The sequence below is a fragment of the Microcaecilia unicolor genome, chromosome 10 (assembly GCF_901765095.1).
Source record: "Microcaecilia unicolor chromosome 10, aMicUni1.1, whole genome shotgun sequence".
Classification (NCBI taxonomy): domain Eukaryota; kingdom Metazoa; phylum Chordata; class Amphibia; order Gymnophiona; family Siphonopidae; genus Microcaecilia; species Microcaecilia unicolor.
The window spans coordinates 7,065,195-7,083,335 of NC_044040.1; the positions used below are offsets into that span (position 1 = coordinate 7,065,195).

The 18,141-nt window shown below is 41.5% G+C and overlaps 1 protein-coding gene across 2 annotated transcripts in view; it reads left to right on the forward strand.

The window, feature by feature from the left end:
- The window catches only part of UPF2 (UPF2 regulator of nonsense mediated mRNA decay), a 148,205-nt gene that overhangs the window by 120,650 nt on the left and 9,414 nt on the right, over positions 1 to 18,141 (forward strand). For both annotated transcript variants that reach the window (XM_030216003.1, XM_030216004.1), the window contains 3 exons: positions 1,242 to 1,409; positions 10,335 to 10,476; positions 16,504 to 16,624. In XM_030216003.1, the coding sequence (XP_030071863.1) occupies positions 1,242 to 1,409; positions 10,335 to 10,476; positions 16,504 to 16,624 (431 nt within the window). The remainder of the gene's footprint in view (positions 1 to 1,241; positions 1,410 to 10,334; positions 10,477 to 16,503; positions 16,625 to 18,141) is intronic.

The window sequence follows — 18,141 nt, forward strand, 5'->3', positions numbered from 1 at the left end:
CAAAGAAAACCCACCTGATTGTGCTCCTCTGTCTACTTCCTTGTAGCTTTGTTGTAGAAGGCTCTTGGAAATGGGATACAATACAGCTTCAGGAATTGCCCTTTGAGAACACTTTAACAAAATACTTCACTCTGGTTCGTCTCTGGCATCAGGAATTTATTATGCCAATAACTATATATGAAGAATTATTCCAGTGGATAGGGTAATAAAGAGAAACAGCAGAATAGGTATCATGGATTTTTGGTGAAATAGTTAACTCTACACCTACAAAGACCAATATTGCTAACTAACCATATCAGGTGGCATTTCCTGGTACTTCTCACCTTCTTCCTCTTTCCTGTGATCAGCAAATTTCTTCTCTTTCCTGATATTAATATGCATGAAAAAGACTTGCATACAATGGAGGCAGTGTATGCAAATCCATCATTCACTTTCATAGGGGGATACTTCAGGACTGACTTGGGAAACACTAATCTAAACCATCATAGTCCAAGACAGTAGGAAAAGCAAAGAGTTGAGGACTTGTCTACTACCGTTCCCTTAATCACCAGGCATTGTGTTACAATAAACAAGTCACTTACCTGTCCCCCTCTCAAACTTCTATTATTATGCTTTGTAAAGTGCAACCAGGCAGAATCACTTTAAATAGTCAGCAGGAACAGGGGCTTCAACTAGTAACCATAAAATCACCCAGTGCTATTCTCAGATAACTTAAGCGCTCATGAGTGACCTCAGTGGTGACTCTTTTCACATGAACTCACATTCATGGCTTGCCTGCCTCCTCCTCCTCAATCACAATCCAATCTAATATTTCTTTAAAAGTATGCAGTGTCATAATGCATAAGCTACTTGAGTATAGCACTGGATGTGTTTTTGCAGAGGCACATAATAGTCCTTGCTTTTTAAAGCTTACAGTCTAATGCAACAGATGAGAAATAGTCAAAATGTAGGACCTTTAAATTAAGGTAGTGCAGCCAACTCTAAGGAGTGAGGCATAATGTTTGGGACAGAAAAATTAATCATATTAATCATGGACAGCTCTGTATAGCTGAATCTATATCAGTAAATTAGTATTTGAACAGCAGTGATTCAGACATTTTAAGTAAGTAACTTATCATCATTTCTGAAGCGCTACTAGACGTACGCAGCGCTCTTGTGGTCTTTGTCATCTTTCACAATTTTGTCCAGTGGAAGATGTATGGGAGCTTCTGCTTCACACTGTATTGTGTTTCCATTCTCAGCAACGCAGCGGGGAGTCAGTGAAAGTGCACCAGCTAGATGTTGCTATTCCTTTACACTTGAAGAGCCAGCTGAAGAAAGGACCTCCACTGGGAAGTGGGGAGGGGGACCCAGAGTCTGCAGATACCATGCCATTTGTCATGCTTACTCGAAGAGGCAACAAGCAGCAGGTAAGGAGACAGGCAGCCTTGACTGACAGTTCCATTCTTTCATTTTTAGCCTTTCTAAAGCAAAGTCAGTTACAAAATGCACAGTGTAATCTTTATGGATAAAAATTCTATATGTGACGAGGAATGAATGAACAGACAGTGAAATACTAATCGAAATTAGAAAAGCTAACAAGTTTGACAAACACACTAATGGAAATTCCAATAACCCCAACATAGATGGAGGGAATATTGCAGTAGGACACGCTAAGGAGGTAAAGGTTCTAGATTAAATAAATGACTGCTTCATAGCAACTGATCTAGGAACTAATACATAGTAACATAGTACGTGACGGCAGAAAAAGACCTGTACAGTCCATCCAGTCTGCCAACATGAGTTTATTATTATATTCTGGTTATGTCACTGCTAGAAAATTGGACTGATGTTGCTGCTATAGCATTATATTTGGCTAGTACGGGGCTGGTTCGAGTTTAACAACCTTGCATTGAACATCAAGAAAATTGATCTGCTAGCTTTGTATTTATATGGTGGCATTTCCTCTAGGTTATGGGGTATCTGCAGAGTTGTCGGCAGTGTGTGTGGCGAGGAGTCTTTGTTTCTATTTTGACTAGTTGAGCTGCACGGAAGGTCAAGCTCATGGTGTCTTCAAGTTTTCTTCAGCTGCAGTTGCTGCAGAGATTGCGCCATATTTTGGAAGCCGAGAAGTTTCATGTAGTTTTACAGTCTCTGGTCCTGTTGGACAATTGTAATAGTCTATTTATTTATTATTGCCATCATATGCGATTCATTCCCTCCAGATAATTCAAAGTACATCCAAGTAGCTATAATGAGGCTCATTTTTCCCCAGTGCGCATTACTTTGCACCTATCTACATTAAATTTAATCTGCCATTTGGATGCTCAATCTTCCAGCCTTATAAAGGTCCTCCTACAATTTCTCATAGTCCACATGTGATGAGAAGTGGAATGATTTTAGGCCTAGTGCTTAGTGGAATGCAGGATTTGGTACAAGACATAAGCATAGTGAGACCACTTGGCAATCATAATATGACCAAATACCTGGAAAGAGGACACTAAAGAAATGTACTGTATTAACATTTAATTTCCAAAGGGGAAATATATGAAAAAAATAGGTTTAAAAAAAACCTAAAAAGACTGTGACAAAGGTTAAGATTTTACATCAGGTGTACATATTAATTAAAAATATGATCTTGGAAGCCCAAGCCAGATGTATACTGTGCAGAAAGAAAGCCAAATGACTACTAACATGGTTAAAAAGATGAGGTAAAAAAGAATAGCCTGAAGAATATTTTTCAAAAAATGAAAAACATATCCAAGTGAAGAAAATTGGAAAAAGCATTATTAGCAAATTAAATGCAAGGAGTTGATAAGGCAGGCAAAAAAAGAGAATTTGAAAAGAAGCTTGCACGATGCAGAATCTAATAAAAACTTTTTTTTAGGTACATTCACACTAAGAAGCTTGTGAGGGTGTCATTTGGACTATTAAATAATCAATGAGTAAAAGGAGCACTCAGGGAAGATAATGCCATATTGGAAGTACTAAGTGAATTCTTTGCATCTATCTTCTTTATTGAAGTAGATGTAGGGGAGATAGCCATGCCAGAAATAGTATTTCCATTACGTTCATTCCCACTATTCCAGGAGAAGTGGGTAGTTATGTCCATCAACCAGCAGGTGGAGATAGAGAATACAGAACTGAGCACCACTACATAGCTCCCTGCTAGCAGCTCAGCTCCTCAGTATCTTCTATCTCCAGCAGTTGGATGGACAGACTTCCTCTCTCTGGTTCTGAGGCCTTGCTCCTGGTCCAGTTGGTTCCCAGTTGCGCATAGTGGGCAGACATACCTGGTGGTGCTTTCCCCCCTGGAATGTTCTGCTTTCTTATGGGAGCCTGCTCAGCCACCAGTCTGCTTCAGAAGGTAAGGAACAGTGCAGGCAGCGCAGTGAGTTTGGCGGGCCGGTGGTGCTGTGCCCTGCCGTGACGGGGGTGGCTGTGTCCCCTGGAAGCATGAACCTGGGGTACTGTGTTCTCTGCTGTGCTTTTGGCCTCAGGACATCCTTGGGAGCGATTTGTGTCTGTTTTACTGTTCTTTCATCAATATGCAAATTGAAATCACCTACTACAATTGTTCTAACAGGGTCAATCTGTAGATCTAAAAGTACATCAGTCTTCTCTAGATAATAAGCCAGGAAGGCAAGAAAACAATCAAACATTCAATCTAGAAGAAAATAACATCACTTCTATATTGGAAACAGATCAAAAATCATCCAAGAGTCTCTAAAAATAATTAAAAGGCCACTACCTCTTTTATTATGATCCGAGGCTGTGATATAGCAACATAACCTGGAGGACATAAACTATTAATAATATAATCAACCAATAACCATGATTCTGTTATGCAAACTATATCATATCCTCCATCGTTTATTAAATCAAAGACAGTAGGAAGTTTATTCCTCACTGATCTAGCATTAAAAAAAGCAAATCAAATTTTCTGAATATGTTGCAACACAGGAAACAAATCTAAACAGACTTCCTTTAGGTCTCTACCATTTCTAGCAGTTACCAGTGGCAGAGGCAGAGTCCCATATCTCCTGTATCCAGTCCAAACAAGAATTAAAAAGCAGCCATAACGTCTATAACTCACAAACAAACAAGCAAGCAAATAGAAAAGTAAAAGGAGAAGTCAGCTACTCTCCCAAGGAGTTTCCCTAACCACACCCTCTCCAAAGGACATCACACAATGTGATACTTGCAAGCGAACCTTCTCCGGAGTAGCCCCCATGCTCTAGAATGCACTCCCTGACAGGCTTCTCTTAACACAATACTCTATAGGAATCAGGTGAAAGCTTGGCTCTTCAACCAGGCCTTTAACGGAAGAAGTAAATGACACCGGCTGCACATATTATAGCAGGGCATGTTTATCCCTCCTCCCCCCACCCCACCCCCCTCTTTGTTTTCCTCTACCCCCTTGTCCTTAACTCTCAGCTAAGACCCTGTACTTGGATCCCTGCCAGAAAGAGACCATAATACGGCTGGGCATTTGCTTCCTGTTCAGGTATTAATACACCACATCCTGTGATAGAAACACCTCATTACCAAATTCTTCAAGTGTGACAGCAGAGTTCTGTAGAGGAATTTGGATAATGTCTTAATATATGTACATGAAAAAAAAACCCACTGACTTTTGTGGTCTGAGAGAGAAGGCAAAGCTTGTTCTGGAGAAATTATTTAAATATTTGCTTAAGGGAGTAGGTCGTATCTGGCAGATCTCATCTGTTTTCCTAGAACGTAGAAACAAATATATGCACGTTTTCAAACTACTCTTTCACGCTCCAGTTAATAAAAAAGTCTTTGTCGACAAATTTTGTTTTCAGAAATAACATGCCTCAGTGATTCATTGTAAAGGACAAATAAGCATGATGTTTACAAAGAGAGGCAGACTCTTAAGGGTATTGTGCTACCTTAAGGAAAGGAAGAGACTTTTCTTTCATTGCATCACTGTCTCTATATTTCTGTTTGGTTTGTGAAATTAAGATGCCTTTATGACTTTAAAAGCTTTGATCTTCAGACCAAATAAAAGTTGTTTCACTTCAAGGTATATTTGACTAACATGTTTTTTCCTTGTTTAAGTTTCAGAGCTCAGATCAGTTGTCCTTAAAACCATTTTTTTTAACTAAATATTTTTATTGAAAAGATTCAGATAAATAGTGTAAAAAATATTATGCGTCCATACATCACAGAAGTCTGAAACTCATATACACCCATCCCCCCTTTCCCCTTGTGGCCTTCAAAGGGCTGCCGAGAGGGGGGGCAGGGGGGACAAAATTCCCCGGGCCTCCAAGGGGGGCCCAGCGCTGCAGTCCCACCCGCCCGCCCTCGGCTCCGTCGTCGACTGTCTGCCACCAGGCTGGGCTCCCTGCATTGAAATCACAGCGCCTCTCACCTCCGTGTGAAAGCGCTGCAGGCAGCAGCAGATTGCTTCCCTTCAGGCCTCCCCTTCCCTCCCTGTATGCCACCCTCGTCTGACGTAACTTCCTTCCGCGAGGGCGGGACACGGAGGGAAGGAGGCCCGAAGGGAGCAATCTCTGCTGGCTGCAGCCTTTCACACAGAGGTGAGAGTCACTGTGATTTCAGTGTAGGGGGCCGGCTCGGTGGTGGACTGAGGGGGGCGGTGGCCTCGGGGGGGGGGGGGGGTGGCGGCAGGGGCGGCCTTGCCCCGGGCCCGGCCCAGAGTCTCGGCAGCCCTGGGCCTTCAATTGTAGATACAGACTACATTGTTGCACAGCTAATATACCAATGGGATACCTGGTACCGTGAATGTTCTACACAATATATAATACAGCAGAAGCCAGACTCCTGTGTCCATGTAACGCTGAAGAGGTTCTCCCCAGTCCAAGAACTTCTGAGTAGTGCGTTTCCGGTAAGCAGTGAGCTGTTCCACGTAACCACAAATTTCAGTTTGGTTTGCCACACTCCTACCATTTGAGGAGTGGATGCCTTCCATTTCTTTGCTATGGTACATTTTGCATTAAACCCGTATTTTATTGCTTTAGTCATTTTGTCCATGGCGTCTCTGGTGAGTTGTCAGTGTGTAACAATAAAAAATTTTTGATGTATTGGCTGCAGCTGCTATGGAACTCCTAGCAAGCTCCTTTTTTTTTTACGAAGGGGGAATTTTGAAAAGGCATTTAAACATGTAAAACGACATTTTTATTTACTTTAGGGCTGCATTTTGATTAAAGTTTTAATCACAATCACACCATTCAAGGTATATTGTTTATATATTTTTGTCTCACTGCAGCTCCTTGTGACTCTCTGGGCAAGTCACTTAACCCTCCAGTCACAAGGAGCTGCAGTGGGAACAAAAATAAATAACATATCTTGAATTACGTGATTAATCATGATTACAAATTTTAATCAAAATGCAACCCTAACTAAAGAATAAAAACTAATGAGAAGATAAGAAATATGAAATACAAGTTACAAATTGTCATATTAAAGAATCTAAAACATCATGCAGAATAGTTATGAACAGCCTTACAGTTTTCACAGCATACTTCAGATTTGCAGCCCTAATTTATTTATTTAAAAACCCGTTATAGACCCTCTTCTTGTCTAAAGCCATTCAAGATGGTGTAGGTGAGGCAGCATGGATTGTGTTCCTTATAAATCCAACTGTTTGTGGACAGCACCTTTTACAAGCAGGATAAAGTCAGGCACAGAAGTAGGTGACTCCCAAGCTTAGGCCTGCTCAGCAATGTATTTTGTGTCCTTAGAGCAGCCCATACAGTCATGTGCAAGAATTGTCACTTGAAAAGGATAGTTTGGCCAGCAGTAGTTGACCAAAGGTGTTGTCCTGTGCTGGACCCTGGTCGGAACAGTAGTGTGCAGTGAAAGTGTGAAGAGAGAACCAGATAGCTGCTTTGCAGATTGTAAGGCAGATTTCAGAAGAGATGCTGTACTTACTCTAGTTCTAATTTGATGAGATTTGACCTTGGAGCTGAGAGAAATACGAACTTGTTCATAGCAAAATTGTATTCAAGAGACCAGCCAGTTTGCTAAGGTTCTATTTACATTGAATAAAACAGTTCTGTTCAACTAGTAGGTGAAAGATCATTTACATTCTACATGTATGAAAGGTCTTTTGAGTGTAGAATTAGGTTTCTGACAGAAAATGAGCACTATTTTCAATCAAATGAAAAGGCATTACAACCTTAAGTAAAACCTTGATATCTAAAGGATGACTTTGTACTGATGGAATTTGGTCTTGCTGAAATGATGGATATGAGGAAGAGTACTTTCCAACTTAAAAACTTGATAGATGTTTCTAGAGTTTCCTTTCCATATGGGTCTCCAAGGGACTGTATCTCTGATATAGTTATGATAGACCCCATTCTAGATTGCCACGTTTTGACTAGGTGGGGAGCTCTGCTCAGATAGTGCTATCTAAAGGCACGAAGTTTCAAACTGGATTGAACTAGGGCACAGCGAGGAAGAAACACAGTAGCAGAAGGAATCTGTCTGCCTTTAGTCTATAAGCCAAGGCTGCAGCCCTTCCAATCAGGCTGATAGGGCAACAGTCAGAAATGCATCTTGGTTCTGTGATGCACATGAAAAATTGGGGTCAGGTTATGCCCCACATACCCCTAGTGATAACCACTAACCTGGCACGTTGTTTTTTTTTTCCTAACTTCTTTCCTGTCTGCACAAAGGCAAGTTTTCCAGGTATTTTTATGTCATTTCAAATAACACACCTCAGGCATTACACTTGGAAGAAATAAAGGGACATTAAAAGTGAAATAAAATAATAAGATTATAATAATAAATGTTCCTAAAGTCCAAAAGAAAACAAGAAGGGTTGAAGTTTAATCTGGAGATATCAAGAAAAATAATCATCAATGAAAGGAAATCAAAATAAGTAGCTTAAATGCCTGAACTCTGCTTATTTCACTTGCAGGGTTTATGAAAAAAAAATACCTTAAACAGTAAAGGCCTCAGAGTGAGGATCTCCAGCTACTGAGACATTTTATTACTGAGAAAAAAAGTCAGCTGTGCAGGTTCAAACAATACATCAAATAATGCACTTACAGGGAAACTTGAAGAAAAACCGGGCACCTATCTAAAATACCCTTGGCCTAAGTAATAAAAATTGTCATCTTCTGCTCTCTTATCCTAGCCATGATTGGGAACACCCATATATAAAACTGTTCCTTATAGTTTAATAATATTTTGAGATTATTTCTGTTCTCTATTTCCCAAACAAATTCTTCTATTAAAGTAGCTAAAGGTATCTCATTACTAAGTTGACCACTAGTAAAATTTAAGTTCACATTTGGGGTATAAATGAGATAATAATAAAAAAAAAAACATTTAAGCTAGCTTCAGAGACATGTAATCCAACTGAATTGTCCAAGTGATTATGTAAAGGTAGGCTGTGGCGTAAAAGGGCACCATGTAGCCTTAGGTCTTCAGAAATTCTCTTATCTAGCAGATGGTTATGGTTGAATTGTTGAGTACTGGTTTGTTGAGTACTGGTTTCTGAGGGAAGCACCGGAACCAGTTGGAGAACTAGGTCTCAGTTGAGCAAGGGGTTTTCTACTAGCTGTCATTTCCTCCCTCCCCATCTAAAAAGCTCCCAGTAGTAATTTCTAGGGCCATGGAAGTTTTAGGCATCTCAACAACCCCTGTCCAAGAGTCTCCTTCTGTAGGAGATTATTCTGATAGGAAACCTTACATGGCCTTTTCTATCCATTAAGCTATTCAGACCCTTATTTCTTTGGCATAGGAAACTCCTGATTCAGGTATTAGGGTAGGTAGAGCCTTTGCTGAAAGTTCAGGCAGCCTAAAGTAAATGCTTTGGTAATGGCAGTAACCAAAAAGACTACTATTCCAGTAGAGGGAGGCTTTACTCCGAGGATATTCAGGATCGCAGGTTTGAGACAGTCATTTGATGTTTAAGCACTGAGTGTCCAAGCAGCAGCCTCTAGTGCCTATGTTTTGAGAGCCTGTCTTTGGTGAATCCAGCAGGACCAAGGCTCATTTCAAGAGAATAAGGAGGATGACTGCAAACACAGATAATCTGTACAGGTGTCTAGCTTATTTAGAGCGGACTTTGTATGATCTGATTAAAGCTTCTGCATGAGGTAATGATTCAAGCAGGCGTTTCATAGACCCACTCTTGGTAAGATTGCTTTGTTATATCCCACAAGGGATAATAAGGAACGAGAAATAAGCCCGACCTGTTAATTTTCTTTCATTTAGTCCTACTAGACCAGTCCAGAGACCCTCCCAAAATTTATGTATTTTAAGAGCTCAAAAATTTGTTTTTGTTGTTTTCTTATTCTTTCACTATAGAAGGTTTCTTATGTTTTAAAGTTTAATATTAATAGATCAAAATATATTTAATTCTACAATTCACAGGAAAGAGAACTAACCTTCACTGCATTGTTATTTGAAATGTTGAAGACCTAAGGCTGCATGGTGCCCTTATAGGGCAGAGTCCACAAGTCTTTAGTCTCTATCTGCTAGTTGATAGGCACAACCCACAGGTTCTGGACTGGTTTAGTAGGACGAAAGGAAAGAAAATTAACAGGTAAGATTACTGTCTCCATCTTTCAATGCAAGGCAGTAATGAGAAGGTTTCATAGCAGTTTACCTAGGTATAATGACTTGTCTCAACCTTGCTCTTCTCTGTGGACTTTCATAAGATATGTATTTTTTCTCAGGCAGTGAGGAGGTGATCCCATAGCTGTGTTTAAGGAGGCAGGAGGAAAATAGCGCACGCAGATGACATTTTCACAAGTATATATGCTATTTTCTCCTCCTCAGCTGCCCACAAAAGCAAGCAGGACAAAATAAGCATGATCTTTCAGCACACTAAATTTATACAAATTTTCAGAGAGAAACAGTTAAGAGTTTCTCTTTGAATATTTGTGTAAGGTACATGTGTTTAAAAACTCCTGCATGGCTTGCAACTCCATAGGTTATTTAAAAATTGCTTCCCCCCCCCCCCCCAAACAGACATACATATCTGGCAAGGCCTTTAGATGTGTAGCCAGGCCCCCTCCCTGCCCATCTTCAAAGCCTTGCTAAAAGCCCACCTCTTCAATGTCGCCTTCGGCACCTAACCACCATACCTCTATTCAAGAAATCTGGCCTGCCCCTACTTGACATTTCGCCCATTAGATTGTAAGCTCCTTGGAGCAGGGACTGTCCTTTTCTTAATCTGTACAGCGCTGCGTAACCCTTGTAGCGCTCTAGAAATGTTTAGTAGTAGTAGCCTGCTTGAATGTTTTGATTTAGGTGCATAGCTTTCTAAAAGTACTCACTAAAGATGAGCAGTTCTGCTGAACCCTTTTCTCTTAAGGAAGGCATTTATATGCATTTCTTGTCCTTCTTTTCAGTTTAAGATCCTTAATGTGCCTATGTCTTCCCAACTGGCTGCAAATCACTGGAACCAGCAACAGGCTGAACAAGAAGAGAGGATGAGAATGAAAAAGCTTACACTGGACATCAATGAACGGCAGGAGCAAGAGGATTATCAGGGTATTTGAACAAATTCTTTGGCATTCTTTCGCTTAGCATTTCCATCATTTACTCATTTATTTGAGCTATGACATCAGTTGAGATTTAATTTTCTTCCAGTGATGCACATTTAGCAGTTAGTTTACAGTGATTCAGAAGAAGGCTAAAAGCGGAACTTAATCCAATTATGTTTCACAGAATAAGAAAAAATTCTGCCCTTGTGGCTTCAGCTTAGTGGATCCATGCTCAGATCTCTTGTCTGGTGCCAACTGTGTCTGGCCTCACCAAGGAAGCCACACACAGCAAAAGAACCCAACCCTACGTTTAAAATTACAAAGAAAACACACAAAGTAGGGACAGACAGATGGCCTTCCAAAAGAGACAGAGCAGATCTCCATAGGTTTAGCTATGAAAAATATTTTTTGAAGCACCAGGAAGATTCGACACAGAGCCTACTTTAGGAGTTACACAATCTTTCTAATTCTTTTCTCTATTAGTTGGTACTGAGTTCAGAGAATTATTCATTAATTACATGTAAGTACATGTAAGTGGTGTACTTACATGTAATTCATGAATAAGAAAAGTGGAGTTTTTTTTGTGAAGACCAGTGATTGAAGAGGAGCTCTCTGAATATTGAAAGGTTTACCTATAACAGAGATAACTCCATGGTTTCTGAAGTCTTTGATTCATGTAAAATTGTGATACACCGCCAATACCAGGGTTTATAAGGTAGAATTTTTATTGGATAATAATTGATTGATATTCTACTGATTCCAACATTGATCTCAGATTTCAATTACCCCAATATTGACTGGGAAAATGTAACATCAGGACATGCTAGGGAGGTATAATTCCTTGACAAAATCAAGGACTGCAGGAGCCAACAAGAGGAGGAAAAATTCTAGACCTAGTCCTTAGTGGAGCACATGATCTGGTGCAGGAGGTAATGGTGCTGGGTCTGCTTGATAACTGATCACAATATGGTCAAATTTGATATCAGCTCTAGAGTAAGTACACACAGGAAATCCAATACGTTAGTTTTTAACTTTCAAAAAGGAGACTATGATAAAATGAGAAGAATGGTGAAAAATGCACTTAGAGGAGCAGCTGGAAGCCCAGGCCAGTTATATTAAGTACATAAGTATTGCCATACTGGGAATGACCAAAGGTCCATCAAGCCCAGCATCCTGTTTCCAACAGTGGCCAATCCAGATCACAAATACCTGGCAAGATCCTAAAAAAGTACAAAACATTTTATACTGCTTATCCCAGAAATAGTGGGTTTTCCCCAAGTCCATTTAATAACGGTCTATGGACTTTTCCTTTAGGAAGCCGTCCAAACCTTTTTTTAAACTCCACTAAGCTAACCGCCTTTACCACATTCTCTGTCAACGAATTCCAGAGTTTAATTACATGTTGAGTGAAGAAAAATGTTCTCCGATTCGTTTTAAATTTACTACATTGTAGCTTCATCGCATGCCCCCTAGTCCTAGTATTTTTGGAAAGCGTAAACAGACGCTTCACATCTATCCGTTCAACTCCACTCATTATTTTATAGACCTCTATCGTATCTCTACTCAGCTGCCTTTTCTCCAAGCTGAAGAGCCTTAGCCGCTTTAGCCTTTCCTCATAGGGAAGTCGTCCCATCCCCTTTATCATTTTCGTTGCCCTTCTCTGCACCTTTTCTAATTCCACTATATCTTTTTTGAGATGCGGCGACCAGAATTGAACACAATATTCGAGGTGCGGTCGCAACATGGAGCGATACAAAGGCAGTATAACATCCTCATTTTGGTTTTCCATTACTTTCCTAATAATACCTAACATTCTATTTGCTTTCTTAGCTGCAGTAGCACACTGAGCAGAAGGTTTCAACGTATCATCAACGACGACACCTAGATCCCTTTCTTGGTCCGTGACTCCTAACGTGGAACCTTGCATGACGTAGCTATAATTCGGGTTCCTCTTTCCCACATGCATCACTTTGCACTTGCTCACATTAAACGTCATCTGCCATTTAGACATCCAGTCTCCCAGTCTTGTAAGGTAATTTTTCACAATCCTCCCGCGATTTAAAGACTTTGAATAACTTTGTGTCATCAGCAAATTTAATTACCTCACTAGTTACTTCCATCTCTAGGTCATTTATAAATATGTTAAAAAGCAGCGGTCCCAGCACAGAGCCCTGGAGAACCCCACTAACTACCCTTCTCCATTGAGAATACTGACCATTTAACCCTACTCTCGCTCTGTTTTCTATCTTTTAACCAGCTTTCAATCCACAATAGAACACTACCTTCCGTTCCGCGTTAGGAGTTACGGATCAAGAAAGGGATCTGGGTGTCGTCGTCGATGATACGCTGAAACCTTCTGCTCAGTGTGCTGCTGCGGCTAGGAAAGCAAATAGAATGTTGGGTGTTATTAGGAAGGGTATGGAGTCCAGGTGTGCGGATGTTATAATGCCGTTGTATCGCTCCATGGTGCGACCGCACCTGGAGTATTGTGTTCAGTACTGGTCTCCGTATCTCAAAAAAGATATAGTAGAATTGGAAAAGGTACAGCGAAGGGCGACGAAAATGATAGTGGGGATGGGACGACTTTCCTATGAAGAGAGGCTGAGAAGGCTAGGGCTTTTCAGCTTGGAGAAGAGACGGCTGAGGGGAGATATGATAGAAGTGTATAAAATAATGAGTGGAATGGATCGGGTGGATGTGAAGCGACTGTTCACGCTATCCAAAAATAATAGGACTAGAGGGCATGAGTTGAAGCTACAGTGTGGTAAATTTAAAACGAATCGGAGAAAATTTTTCTTCACCCAACGTGTAATTAGACTCTGGAATTCGTTGCCGGAGAATGTGGTACGGGCGGTTAGCTTGACGGAGTTTAAAAAGGGGTTAGATAGATTCCTAAAGGACAAGTCCATAGACCGCTATTAAATGGACTTGGAAAAATTCCGCATTTTTAGGTATAACTTGTCTGGAATGTTTTTACGTTTGGGGAGCGTGCCAGGTGCCCTTGACCTGGATTGGCCACTGTCGGTGACAGGATGCTGGGCTAGATGGACCTTTGGTCTTTCCCAGTATGGCACTACTTATGTACTTATGTACCTCCTGACTCTCCAATTTCCTCTGGAGTCTTTCATGAGGTACTTTGTCAAGCGCCTTCTGAAAATCCAGAAACACAATATCAACCGGCTCAACTTTATTCACATGTTTGTTCACCCCTTCAAAGAAATGTAGTAGATTGATGAGGCAAGATTTCCCTTCACTAAATCCATGTTGACTTTGACTCATTAATCCATGCTTTTGAATATGCTCTGTAATTTTGTTCTTAATAATAGGCTCTACCATTTTTGCCCGGCACCGACATCAGACTCACCAGTCTATAATTTCCCAGATCTCCTCTGGAACCTTTTTTAAAAATCGGTGTTACATTGGCCACCCTCCAATCTTCCGGTACCAAGCTCGATTTTAAGGATAAATTACATATTACTAACAACATTTACTTGTTTACTCTTTCCAAAAATACTAGGACTAGGGGGCACACAATGAAGCTACAAAGTAGTAAATTTAAAACTAATCAGAGAAAATATTTCTTCACTCGACATGTAATTAAACTCTGGAATTTGTTGCCAGAGAATATGATTAAAGCAGTTAACTTAGCGGGGTTTAAAAAAGATTTGGATAACTTCCTAAAAGAAAAGTCTATAAGCCATTATTAAGATAGACTTGTGGAAAGTCCACTGCTTATTTCTAGCATAAGCAGCATAAAATGTATTGTACTGTTTTGGGATCTTGCCAGGTATTTGTAACCTGGATTGGCCACTGTTGGAAACAGGTTGCTGGGTTTGATGGACCTTCAGTTTGTCCCAGTATGGCAACTTATGTTGTTAAGAGATCACCAATTTGTCCAGATCAGATTTTTTTTTTTTTGGGGGGGGGGGGGGGGGGGGGGGGGATGTTCGTGTCTTCTACATTATAGGTATTCCTAAATCTCCCTCCACTAGTATTGCAAATAGTCAGTCATACACCAGTGCTTAATTAGTGGCCCTTAAGTTATATGATACCTCTCTACCTAGAAAGGTTATGCTACCTTATGGCCCCTCTTAATTCTGTGTTCCATCTTCTGGTGCCACGTTTTCATAGTGATGTTTCCACCCTGGGTAAATACATGCCCACCTGTCCAAGCTTCCATGTCTTCTACCTGACTTTGATGGCCCAAACCTGATGGCTTCCTACGACTCTTGATGGGGCTGGGAATGTCCAGCATCCCCTCTTGTGAACATGCAAAGGCTTGCAAATGATCCTGTCGCTAAACCCCACTATTACCTTCTATTTTCCTGTTTTGCCCACTCTGCCTAAGTGCTCGCTGTGCTCAGCTCTGCCACACACAACACCTCCACATCCCTGATTCTAGCCACAATGCCCCACTCACCTTCTTGCCACACCATGGCTGCTGCCTGAATAGGTGTCTGTGGCACAGGGTTGCCTAGTAGTGAGGTCACTGAGTGCTGTTTCTCTTGTTGTCTCTCTGCAACTGCAAAGACAGTAATCGACTTGCAAACCTTCCTCCGTTTTCCTTCCCCACCCTGACCAATCCACCATGCAGAAAAGGAGGGGAATCCCCCACTGGTTCTGATAGACTGTCTGCCTTCATTTGGGTAATGGTTGCCTGAATAGTTTGGGTAATGGTTTCCTGTTCTATATTTTGGATTTTGCCTGAATAGGCTTTCAGCCTACGAGCCCAGCAGTACCTCTACTGCTGTATGACCCCCATCTGCCACCAGGATGCCATACCCTGATCTGGGGATCCCACCCCAGTCCTCTGCAAGCTTGTGCCAAACCCTGCTACCGAGCTTCCGGCAACCAGAGGAAAACCTTGGAAAACCTGGAGCACCCTTACACACACACATACATGCATGGGTTGAGGCACAGGCAGCCACAAGGACCCTTGTGCCCCACTCAGCTCAAGCACTGCACAGACCCCCAAAGTACTGATAAAACTGGTGTGCTGAGCTCCCAGTACTCGGTGGGTAGGTGGAGGGGAGACCAATTAATATCACACAGCTGGCAGTCTTCCAATGGGTTATGCATGTTGGGAGGGGATGGGCTAATGTCGCCAGATCCCAGCTGTGGTTCTGATTGAGCAAGAAGCCCAAAGGAGAAATAAAAAACTGCTGGATCAAAAAGGATTTCATCTTACTATAAGGATAAAAAGAACAAAAAATAAAAAAAAAATCTTTAAACTAAAATATTTATTAGTCTAATAAGTGTAAACTTAGTCCTAAATCAAAGGAAGCAGGCTTCTCTTCAATATTGGTATTGGGTGGCCTAAATCCAAATCTGGATTTCTATTTCTGAATAAACACATTTTACTTAAGTTTCATAATCTCTATATATAAAAGGCACCACCAGCGTTCTAAATGAAGCCTCCAGCCGGAAGTGTGAAGGGGGAGAGATATGCGGTTTCCCCATGAGTGTCTGCCCCGCCCTCGCTCTCTCTGTAACACAAACAGTGAAGGAAAACACAGCAAAGCAGGAAATCAAATCGCTCTCTCTGTAACAGTGAAGGACTCAGAGGGGGGGAGGGGAGAGAGGGCAGAAGCCCTCACTATCTCTGTAACACAAACACAGCACAGCAGGAAACTTAACACTGAAGGACTTGACTCCCAGGGGGAGGGGACAGACAAGACAGGGGAAGGGAGAGAGGGCAGAGGGCAGGGACACACACACTCCCACATGCACACAGAAGAAAACCTTGCTAGCCCCCGTTTCATTTGCATCAGAAACGGGGCTTTTTTACTAGTCATATAATAGAAGAGCTGTAGAAGCTTATCCCGACTGTGCCAGTGTAATCCTCAGCCAATCATTTTGTCTCCGTGTGTCTGTTCTCCCTGTTTGAGTGATAATAATGAAGTTCAAATTGTTAGGGAAAGTGGAGCACTTTGACATCTTTTCCAGAAAGAAATAATATATTAATTTAAACTAACAATTATAATGTGTAGTATTAAAAAAGAAAATGAGCATATTTTCTTTTCTTTGGTAAAAGAAATGTTACAGTCTCTGGCCCAGCGTCCAGCTCCAGCAAATACCAACCGCGAGCGGCGGCCTCGCTACCAGCATCCTAAGGGAGCACCAAATGCGGATCTAATCTTTAAAACTGGTGGGAGGTAAGTAGCAGCTTAAGTTCAATTTAAGGGCTGCTAGAGTGGGTGGGCCACCTCAGAAGATCCAGGAGCAGCTAAAAGGAGAGGGAGGGGCTTATTTGATTTCCCTACACTACAGGAGCTGGAGACGACACTAATCCCAAGTTTTCTAACCTCTTCTGAGAGAGATCCCATCCCCTTTCTTTTTCTCTGATAGTAATCACTGTATAGAATAAGTCATAACTGTTGAGCAGAAGAGAGGTGTGGTCTAGTAATCGGAGCACAAATTTCAAATCAGCAGTGATCCTGCAACTCATAGGTTCAGATCGTGTCTCTCTCTACGACATTTGAGCTGGCAAATACTCAAGCTGCTCAGATCAGAGAGTCTCCCCACTGTTGAGAAAGAAATGTCACTGCCCTTTGAAGTAAGCTCACTTGCTATGTTCCCTTTGCATGGCCTTTCCTTAACAGTGTAAAAACTTAAACTGTGCAGAACTGAAAGACAAGATCATTTAAACAAAATACTCGGCAGTCCATAGAAAATGAAAGTTATCAATAAAGGCCATTATTAGAGGCAGAAATGTCAGAGTATTACATTTTCACTTGGTACTGTGTAACCAGTTGGTGGGGTTTATAGCTCTTTGTCCTACTTTGATGGGGGATCTTAATACAAAAATTATAATTTACATTCATAAAACTTTCGTTTACATGGGAATCAAATGTACCATATAATCTAAGCATTTCAGAAACATGCCTGCAGCCAGCACCTCCCAGCATCCTTTCAGATTAGGTAGTTTTATCATTATTGCCAGGTTAAAGTTGAGTACTTCAAGATACAGAACTAAGATGGCTTCCCAAAATTATGCAGTCAGCTGCTACCTATTCCTTTCATCTTGCTACTAGACCACACCTCTTCATTTCAGGGTAAGCAATCTGAGCTGCTTTTTATTATTATTTTGCAGTAGAGGGGGATTGTCAATGGTTCCACCCTCCCTTCATTTTAGGACACTCTTTCCTAGCTAGCATACTGTGTGGTTCTGGGAAGCCTCAGTGTAGTGGGCCATCTTGATGGCCAAAAAAACTGTGCTGAGACTTTTTTTAGGAGATGGACTGCTAGTGCAACCATCAGGGAAAGTCAGCCACTCTGAATAAGGAACCCAAACCAAATGTCATCTGCTGCAGCACGTAGTTCTGTTCCCTGAGCCAGGGGAGCAGACTCAAGAAAAATGTCAGGAAGTATTTTTTTCACGGAGAGAGTAGTGGATGCTTGGAATGCCCTCCCACGGGAGGTGGTGAAAATGAAAACGGTAACGGAATTCAAACATGCGTGGGATAAACATAAAGGAATCCTGTGCAGAAGGAAGGGATCCTCAGAAGCTTAGCCGAGATTGGGAGGCGGAGCTGGTGTTTGGGAGGCGGGGATAGTGCTGGGCAGACTTACACGGTCTGTGCCAGAGCCGGTGGTGGGGAGGCGGCACTGGTGGTTGGAGGCGGGGATAGTGCTGGACAGACTTATACGGTCTGTGCCAGAGCCGGTGGTT